The following is a 10739-nucleotide window of genomic DNA, read 5'->3' as shown; positions in this document are numbered from 1 at the left end:
GGTAGAATCACCAATTCTGACATAATGAGATCGATCACATAAGTAGGATATAAACCAATCAAGAACAGTTCCTTTGATGCCCAAATATCTCAATCGTTGAATCAGAATAGCATGGTCGACTGTGTCAAAAGCTGAGCTCATATCAAGCATGATAAGAGCAGTGATGTTACCACTATCTAATTCTCTGAACACAATATCTGATAAGTTGACTAACAGTGTTTCTACACTATGACCAGGCTTGTACGCAGATTGAAATAAATCAAGCAATTCATTATCTTGCAGATACATTGTCAGTTGTGAGAAAACAATCTTTTCGAGCAATTTACTCTGTTCACAATTCACTGCTTTATAACTTCACTCGTTGTGATACATGACAGACTACTGTTCCAAATATCGGCTGCTGTCCATGGAGACAGTTTATGTGTGTTTTCTATCAAACCAACAAACTCCACAGTATACTATACAATCTGATTTACTCAGTCAGTTGGATAACATATAAACTTCATCATATCTCTTTTAACACTCTTTTGCATTATTATACCAGCCACAGTTCAATAATAACATTACCCTTTTTCACCGCACAATACAAAATTGACACTTTCGGCTCAATTTCAACAGACTCTTCTTGTTGGCCAGTATAATATTGGAGAACATTATGATACCTGTGCTAATCGTATATTGTGTGCATTAGCTGTTGCTACAAAATAAATTGTACTGTGCAAAACCTTCTTATGCACGGTTTTATACCGGGGTGTCTGATGCAGAGCAGTCAAATAATTTCAGAGATGTATGCGTCAACTGCATATCTTACCTCACACTCAGCATACATAATGTGTGTAATACTGTAGCTTTCCAATATACCTCCTAGCATACAATGTATATAACGATGAATTCATTGCAAAATTACATTCTGATTAACCCACATATAATAGAGATAACATGGGCTGTTTACACCTCTATTTCTACTCAGTAGGGCATCTGCTGAGGTAATCAGCCCCGACATTCTCTGAGCCTTTGATTACCTGTACACGATACTGATAGGCCTGCAGTGCAAGCGCCCAGCGCATGACTCTTGGATTTTGCATTCGCGCGTGTGTTAGATGAGCAAGCGGGTAGTGGTCAGTTTGCAGCTGGAATGCTCGGCCATACAAAAAGTACGAGGACTTTCTGACCGCCCACGCAAGAGCTGGACACTCGCGCTCAGCGATTGGGTACACGCGCTCGCGTTTTAGCAGTTTTCGAGAAGCGTTTCGAGAAGAAGTTTTCGATGGCGTGCTCGATGATGTCGGTCCGTCCCGGGACATCGTTCATGACGTCCGAGAACTCCAGCAGGAGAGTCTTTACCTCCCTCATCTTCTCCTCATCTAGCTCGTCGTTGCACTTCACGTCATGCACGCCTTCCGACGCTTCGATGGAGGGAAATGAGATGGGCACCGATCCGTCATCATCTACCTGGTCGTCCACGACACTGACGTAGTTCGCCTCCAGTTGTCCCTGGTTTTCGCTCTCGACATCGTTGACTTTCTCGTCGTCTCTCCCAATGTACCGTTTTAGGAGATTGGCGTGGTAGGTCCTTTCCTTACCGTTCACTAGCAATCGGTAATCGTCTCTGGCAATTCGCTGCACGATTTCGAATGGACCTCGCCATTGCATTTGCAGCTTATTCCGCGTCGTCGGTAACAGGAGTAGCACTTTGTCGCCGCACTCGAAGCGTCTCTCCTTCGTCTTCACGTCGAAGTGTTTCTTGTACTTCCTTGATGCTTTGGACAGCTCCTCTTTGGCGAGTTCACACGTCTGTTCGAGTCGGTTTTGGAGATCGATGACGTACTGGTACGTAGTCTTCGTTTCCTCCTCAGGGATCTCCTTAGTCCACAGCTCTTTCAGTACTGTCATGGGTCCTCTCACCACTCTGCCATACATGAGTTCGAAAGGAGAAAAGCCAAGGCTTTCGTGAGGCACCTCTCGATATGCGAAGAGAAGAGCTGGCAGGAAGCGGTCCCAATCACGAGGTCGCTCCTGGCACATTCTCCTCAACATCTGTTTCAACGTGCCGTTGAATCTCTCGCAGGCGCCGTTCGCCATCGGGTGGTATGGTGTCGTGTGAAATTGTTTCACTCCCAGGAGTTGAGCTGCTTCTTTCATCACACCTGAAACGAATTGAGTGCCGTTATCAGAGAGTATCTCATTAGGAATGCCTAACCTCGAGAATACTTCAACTAACGCCTCTGCTACCCGTTCTGCTTCGATTCGTGGTAACGCTACCGCCTCTGGGTATCTAGTTGCAAGATCGATTATCGTCAAGATATATCGATTCCCTCTCTCGGTGATCGGTTCAAGTGGTCCGATCAAATCGACCGCCACTCTACGGAAACATGTATCAATCAAAGGGGGGATGGTCAGGGGTACTTTCCCTATCTTACCCTTTGGCGTGGTGCGTTGACATGAATCGCATGATGCACAGTAACGCTTGACATCGGCTTGAATCCCTGGCCAATAGAAGTGGGCGAGAATCCGGTCAGCCGTCTTCTTCGTCTGCAGGTGACCTGCTAGAGGGGAGTCGTGAGCTAGTCGGAGTACTTCACTGCGATACGGCTGGGGCACCACTAGCTGCGTGAATGTCTTTCCTCTCTCGACGTAGGGAGACCTGTATTCACGGAAGAGAAGATTGTCACGACAAAAATATCTGACCTCACTTCCTTTCCCTACAGCCTTAGCCTCACCTTTCTCCGCCAACTTTCGAAGTTTCTCCAGCGTAGCATCTCGTGCCTGCTCTCTGATCATCTCCTCCCTGGTTGCAGTGATCGTCGGCTGGTCTGCTGATCCTAGTCTCTTCCACGGCCGTTCCTTCGATTTCCTCATGCCTCTTGTCTCTACTGCTGCACTTTCGTTGGTTGTAGGTAGGGGTGTTGGTAACTGCTTCACACTCTCGTCAGTGTGGGGACGATCACGACTGTCGGAGGTCGTTGTGATGCCGTTCTGCGTTGTCCCTTTCGAAGACTCTGCTTCCGCGGACTCTGCCTCTGAACCGGAGGTCGTCATCTCGTCAGCTGACGGCTTCTCCCTAGCATCCTCTCCGCTCCATCCGATGTCCTCGTCGCCAGGCTGCCTAGCACCACTAACATTACCTATGATTAGATCGTAGATAGGATTCGTCATACATAAAGCATGTGTTGTTCCAACAAAGTATGGTGAATCGATTTCAACTTTTGCTAATGGCACTTTTCTCACAGTACCATCTATGAGCACACAAGTTTGAACCTCACCAGTCAGCTGAGACTCCTCTATCAGTTGACGTTTCACCACTACGGTGTTGCAACCAGTGTCTCTCAGCACCTTCACTCTTTTACCGTTTAACATACCTTCACATGTCGGCATGTCTGTGCCTACGTTACACCCACCACTAAGAAGGGGTAACTCGTGACCACACATCAGTTTAACAGAAGGTGTGCCACAAATATTCCCTCTCTCGTGAGCATCATGAGTAGGGCATACTCCTACCACACATGTTGCCCCCGTCTGTTTTGACTTTGGCACATACTGCTTGCTAGTTACTTTCGACTGGTCAGTTTTACGGTCTGGACACTTAGAAGCAAAATGTCCTTGCTTACCACAGACAAAGCAACCCTGGTTGTCACGTGACGTGGCGCCCCCTTTCTTTGCTTGGCTTGCTTCGTTGCCCTGGTTACGAGACTTATTATCGTCGCGTGCGCGTTTACCGGAGCCGCCATGCCCGTGTGCGTCCCGATACCGATCTGCGATATCTGCCATCTCTTTCACCGATCGTGGGTTTCTCTCACGAATGAAAACAGATAATCCACGATCACAACATTCGAGCAGCTGTTCACGCACCGTTAGCTCTAGTAGCCCTTCATAGGACTTACTTGTACCCGACATCTCTACCCATCTAGTAGCATATCCGGTTATGCGCGTTGCAAATTGCCCAAATGATTCGCCCATTTTCTGCCGCGCCTCTCGAAAACGTTTGCGAAAGCCTTCTTCAGTTAGCGCAAACTGCCGCAAGAGTGTATCTTTCAGACTTTCATAGTCGTCGGCTTCATTTGCCGGTAAGAGAGAATAAACTTCTAAAGCGCGCCCGGTCAAAAGGTTCCCCAATGCAGGAGCCCAGCATTCCTCTGGCCACTGACTTTGTTTTGCATATCTCTCAAAGCGCAACAGATAAGCGTCCAAATCGTCAGAGTCAGCGCGAAACGCCGGCAAGCTTGGTAAGCTACTCCTTACACTATTTGTTCCCTTCACATTGACACTCCTATATTGAGCTATTTCTAACTCAATCCTCTTTTGCTTGGTTATTTCTTCCCTCTGTACCTGTCTTTCATCTCTTTCTAACTTTTCATCTCGTCTCTTTTCTTCGAGATACTTGTCTCTTTCAGTGCGGGCAAACTCCACTAGTTCTGCACCTTGCAGTCCACAATCTTTACCTAACTGTACGTACTTCTCTAATTCCATTGTGATATCTTATACACACAACATGAGGTTAAATGAATCACGTCTCAAATTCTTGTATGAATAATCCCTGCCAAGTTCTCTCCCGGACAAGCCCCCAATTGTCACAGAATTTGCCCGGTTTCCATCCTTATATATGGAAATAAACGGAACAAAGAAATTTTCATAACCTCTGAGAACTGTTGGTAGGCTGTAACTCATACAAGATGAAACGGAGGAAACCATGTGCATTCAGTTAACTCACATATTTTAATTGTCTATAACTGACTATTGGTTTTACAGCAAATTATAAAAAGAGAACAAACGAACATAAATTATTCCTGCTCAGTGGCTTTCTGGCTCTTAGGAGTTTATGTTTAACTTAAATTGGACTTATTTCACCTCGAATGGCTGTCACGGGTGTACGTTGCGTGACGATGGCTTATGACGACGATGTATGACGATGACAATGCAGGTCGATGACGATGTCGGTCGACGACGGGGCCCCGTTACGCTGGTGCTGGTATGGACTGTCGCGTGGTCTGTCGTAGCAACTCTTCGCGATTGCCGTTCGCGTGGTCGCTCTCCCGACGGACGTCTTAGCGGTGTCTCCTCAGCATCCAGGAATGAAGTTCAGTCGACAGTCTATGCTCCCTTACAGCCTCGGAGCTGGTCGACAGTCAACGACGCCTTTATGCAACTGCCTCTTGCAGTGTCAGTGGGCCCTTGACCCTTCGGGAAACCCGGAAACCCTTCAAATATCAAAATATTCAGATCACTTACAGCCAGAGCACTTGAGCACATTCATATTATCCTAATCAACGTTCAAATTACCTCATTATAAATATACAAATGTATCTCAGCTCATGCAACCATAAATAACAACCATAGCACTACCGTGGCTCTACCGGGAGCGGTCTGGAATTTCTTCTATTGAAATGCTCATGCAACCATAAATAACAACACATAGCACTACCGTGGCTCTACCGGGAGCGGTCTGGAATTTCTTCTATTGAAATGCTAAACAGTTTGCATCAATTTACATGCTTAAGTGCTAATTTACAAATTCCATGCAAATTGACCTCAGTGGAGGAGAGCGCCTGTCACTCCACTCGTGACATATGTTATCCAACTGACTGAGTAAATCAGATTGTATAGTATACTGTGGAGTTTGTTGGTTTGATAGAAAACACACATAAACTGTCTCCATGGACAGCAGCCGATATTTGGAACAGTAGTCTGTCATGTATCACAACGAGTGAAGTTATAAAGCAGTGAATTGTTATAAGGAGTATAATGTTTTTGATTTAGAAGAGTAATGGTGAGAAAGTACTTACCTGTTACAGACATTGGATTTTAATTAGAGAGATGAGGCTATTGTTTCAGAGCGACTGTCATCTTAAATGGGGGGTTATTTGTGACAAAGGTAAATTTGAAATTGGACGGTAATTTTTTAAACACTCCTGATCTAAGCCTGCTTTTTTCAAAGTTGGATGAATAACTGCTTTTTTACACACCTGTGGAACTACACCTAATCTCAGGCTAGCATTTATGATTCTTGTGATAACGGGTGCTAAAACTCTGCCACACTTCTTAACCAAATCTGTTGGGATTGGATCAAGTTCACATGATTTGTTAGGTGAGTTCTTAATAAGCTTTTCTATCTAATTAACAGTGACAGACTGAAACTCACTCAATTCTGACTTGACTTCACATACAATGTCATTTGGCTGTTCACAACGAGTTGGGAAACTCCGTAGGATTGCCACAATTTTATCAATGAAATATTGATTAAAACAATTGGCTAACTCAACCTGATCACCATGAGTGAGGTGTTCTGGCAAAGGAGATCGCTGTTTTCGGTAAAGTAAAGCATTAACAACTTTGTACAACTTCTTTGTATCTTTCCCACAATCCGTAACCTTTTTTGAATGATATTGTAACTTAGCATCTTTAATCAAGGCATTTACACATCGCCTTTGTGCATGATACATCTGCTTGTGAATCTCCAGTTTTGTGGATCTTGACTTCCTTTCTAACTGTCTACGAAGCAGTTTTGCTTGAGCTATTTCTTGGGTATACCATTCCGTATTGGGGTGTATTGTGACCTTGATTCGTTTCTCAGGTGCCAACTTATCAAGGGTGGCAGTGAGTAAGGTGTTATACAAATTCACTTCATCATCAACATTATTAATTTGAGGTTCAGCTGATAAAATGATGGTAACTCATTTCGTTAATTGATAAAAGCTGATTAAAATGTGTCACAGTGTTACAGTAACTGTAACACCGTGACTATAACACCGTGATTTGCATTGCAATAACACAGGACACATACCGGATTACACATGATAATTAACTGTTGAAGTGACCATCTGATTTCTGTCACATTTACTCAAAAGATAGAGGTTTTTCAATGATTGTTCATAACAGATGGGTCAAGCTATATCCAAAAAGATTATCACTTGTATTTGTTGCAAGCATCATGCAATTTTAACCCTTTCTGTGCCAAAAATCGAGAACTGTGTTTACAATGCAGTGGGGGTTGATATGCCAATGAACACTCAGAGCACGTGGTGGGTTAAAATGGAAGCAGTCCACTCACAGTGTGCCACCTACCCGATTCTTAACTATCCAGAGCAAACATTTCTGAAGGTTTTGGACTTTTAATTACGGTAAAGGCAACAGTTTCAGTTGAGTTAATAACTTTTGTTTAATATTTTATCATATAATTGATCATTTTATCATATGGTTTGACTCTTCTTTAGTAGACTCAAATGTGTTGCTAACATGATAAACAGTTTGAAGTCTTGCTGCAACTTCCCTGGTATCCTAAAGAATTCTTAGGGCATACTGAAGCTAGATCGATATGTCCACCAAAAGTTAATCTCACTGGAATACTATTTTCCTATGCATGGTGCTGTGCACAATCTTACAAGTTTCACCATTAAGAGAGCCACACTCACTAGGATGTATGTGTATGAGTGAGAATTTGCATCGTAATCATTTTTATGTACATGTTCATTTTCCAGTATATCTTTGAAAAAGAATAATAATTATGGTACATTTTGTACCACGCAAATTGCTTGAATGATTCTTTTTATTGCTACTGAAATTGCTAAGTGAGTTCACCTGGCTTTGTGACCAAAGGTATTAAAATAAAAGTTTCAAATTTGTATGTCATCTCTAAATATATACAAATTGGTCTTTTAAAGAGTTGTTGTAGACCTTAAAAGTTCACTCAGAAACATTTAACAAACTTTCAATAATGATATAGTGAATTATGTCTCAAAACATAAAGTATATTTTACTAAAAGAGCTGTGTTTCTGACTGTACCGAGTACAAACGTATATGACATGTCACGGCGTTACAGTGCAAAGTTTTTCTTTGGGCAGTTCCGCGGTAACGGAATTACAAATCACAGAATTTTGGCTCATATTCTTTCACGCTGTATACTGGATTGATTACTTTGCCTTCTCTTGATACATTTAAAAGATGCAGAGGTACTTACACTGTCACCCCAAATACAAATTTGTTAAATGTTCTCACTTGGTTGGTTACAAAGGAGGTCTATGTGCGATGGCAACGGAATTACCAGAAAATTGAGTCACAACTTCAACTCTGACTTTGGGAGTTGTTTCTCTGAAATCTACAACACATACAAATAGGTTGTTGTCTGATTTCATCTTTGATTGTGTCAACTTCAATTTACTTGTATTGTTTTTCAAATATGTCATCACATTTTCCCAGCAGCAGGGTTTTTCCCTGTAAAGTCAGTGGTAACGAATTACACAAATGGTAACGGAATTACGCCTTCTGAAATACACTGGAAAAAATACACATTCTTGGTACTCATGTATTCTGAAATGTCTTGATAAAGATTGTTTATGCCTTTAGCTGTAATATAGCCACTGATTGAGTACTCTCTAGCCTTTGACCTTGAACTGCTACAAGTGTATAGGTGCCAGATGAGTTTTTATTGTCAAAAAACAAAATTTTCATGCTAACGACTGTGATTTGAAGTTGTAACTATAATGTCAATCAAGATCTCGTAACTTGTAAGTACCACATCCATCAACATTTGTCTACTTTCAAGTTAAGAATTTCACACTCTGCAGGTAAATGACATGTGATACACATGGTAACGGAATTACGCTAGAATAGCCCTACACAAGTACAATTCTATAAATCCAGTCAACAATACTCAAATTTTCTTGTATTTCTTTTGTTGACATCATGCAAGGCAGATTTCTCTGTTTTCTTCTTCCTAAATATATGCTAATAATTGATAATATGTGTGAATTACTTACAAGTATTGTACATAGATAGTATGTGCGCATGCACAAGAAAATAACAAACTGTCCGGATTGACAATGAAATTAAATCATAAAGTGCCAATTTACAGTGCAAGAGCACAGTGTGCAGCCCCATCATTGAACACAATGTTTAATATTAAGGATGAACACAAAGGATGCTTGAAACTTTTGATTTGTTAAGTGAAAAGATGCAGTTGTGGTTTAATGACAAATGTAACAAATTATAATTCAATCATAAATTTAAAAGAAAATTTTCTTATATGATAATGCTACGTCGCCAGTGCTCAATTGTTATTATATATGTTGTGGCTTTTATTAATCACTAAAAACTTGTGACATTTTACTAATAGCTGAAGTTGCCCCCTAGTATATGATGTAGTGCATAATTTGATAATTCCCTTACAGTGTAAGTCCCACCAAAATGAAATTAACTAAACTAAAATGAAATAGAATACAGGAAAATAACTTTAACAAACTACAACTTTTTGAACCATTAGATGAGTCCACCAAATTCTGTTAATTCATAAAAAGGTAAGAGGGCCTCTTTTATCCATCTGCAACTCACTGAGTTAGAGCCAGATTAATCAACCTGTGAACAATGTTAGTATTTACTTCTGACCACACAAAATTTCCAAATGACGTCTTCAGAAACACGACAGTGATTTGTTCATTGACTGTAATCATGACTTGGCCTATACATTTCCTGTCTCTGTCTTTCTTCTTTGACTGTGTTTATTTTCTCATCCTGAGTGTTGCCATATACAATATTTACTCACAAGAAGTGTGCGTCTTCTCTTTTGCAGTAAGTTGTATTTTGACGGCCTGAAAGCAAATGATAAAATACACTGTAATGGCACTTGTATGAAAGGAAACTGGCTTGTACAGCAAATGGTAACATGAAGAGTAAAGGTAGGAGCAGAAGCCCATTGACTTTGATGTTTAAAATCTTCTTAGGACGGGAAAGTATAGGCCTAAATGTTATATTTTAGAGCTGTATCACAATTACTGACTGAGTAAATGTTCATCACACATGGTGTTTTTGTCTTTATTCCTTTTAAAAAGAAAGGATTGAAGAACAAATTTCAAAGGATAGCAGATGCTCTGTATCAAATGGGCATGAAAATCAAAATACATGTCTCTTTGGAGGAAAGATCTAAGAAACAGATGAAAGAAGGTCATAGTCAAATACTTACAACCATTAAAGATAAAGGACTTGAGGATGAAAACAGGACATGTTCAATAAAAGGTCAGACTATTGAGTTGGTGATAATAAAGCCTTTAGCATACAGACAGATCAAAGGTGTCACATTCAGTGGGCGTCCCGTGTCAAATAATGACTTCTATCGCATTGTGTATGATCCTTCTCATTCTTGATCTTTCCTCACAAAAATTGTCATATTCATTTCTGTCTGTCAGTAGCAGTGCTCTCTTTTCCTTTTAAAGAAATCTAATGTCCTTCCTCTTCTTTCTAACCTTTGTTCAATTTATGCTGCATCACACCCATTCCATAGTCCCTCATCACTATACTTAGATTTTGTATGAAACCATGAGACTTTTTAGCAAGAAAATATACATTGATATCTCAGAATTCATTATGATTTTTAACATTTGAGAATGAGTATTACGTATCTGTAGCAAACCTTATAAAGTTATCAGTTAGCACAGTCTCCATGTAGTTCGTGTACATGAGAACAGGTGAAAGAAGGGTGGAGACTTTCAGCACAAGAAGTCTTGTCAAGCGTGTACCCTGATGGCAGGACTCACTGTCAGAGACATCCAGCTATGCTGAGTCACGTCAGTGTAACATACCATATATTTCAACTTTCACTCCTTTACAGCCAATCACTAACACTGTTAAGCTCAATGATAATGCCCTGAAGCTATTTCATGAACAGTTAATATATTATACATATTGGCACGAAAGTAGATTATGTCATTCTCCTCCATATTAGATGTGTCTGTAATTCCGTTACCATGTAATT

The 10739-nt window shown here is 41.1% G+C and overlaps 1 protein-coding gene across 1 annotated transcript; it reads right to left on the bottom strand.

Annotated features, from left to right (window-relative positions):
* Nucleotides 1-1200: 1200 nt before the first annotated feature.
* LOC140229581 (uncharacterized) lies at nt 1201-4488 on the bottom strand. Its single transcript, XM_072309827.1, has one exon. It carries the CDS (start codon nt 4465-4467, stop codon nt 1201-1203), a length of 3267 nt encoding a protein of 1088 aa, XP_072165928.1. The 5' UTR covers nt 4468-4488.
* Between the last annotated feature and the right edge of the window lie 6251 nt (nt 4489-10739).

This window comes from Diadema setosum, chromosome 6 (assembly GCF_964275005.1).
Source record: "Diadema setosum chromosome 6, eeDiaSeto1, whole genome shotgun sequence".
Lineage (NCBI taxonomy): Eukaryota > Metazoa > Echinodermata > Echinoidea > Diadematoida > Diadematidae > Diadema > Diadema setosum.
This window is presented reverse-complemented; position numbering and strand designations above follow the sequence as displayed.

Bases quoted from the DNA above. Each gene is read 5' to 3' on its own strand.
- LOC140229581 (XM_072309827.1), bottom strand. From the start codon at position 4,467: ATGGAATTAGAGAAGTACGTACAGTTAGGTAAAGATTGTGGACTGCAA.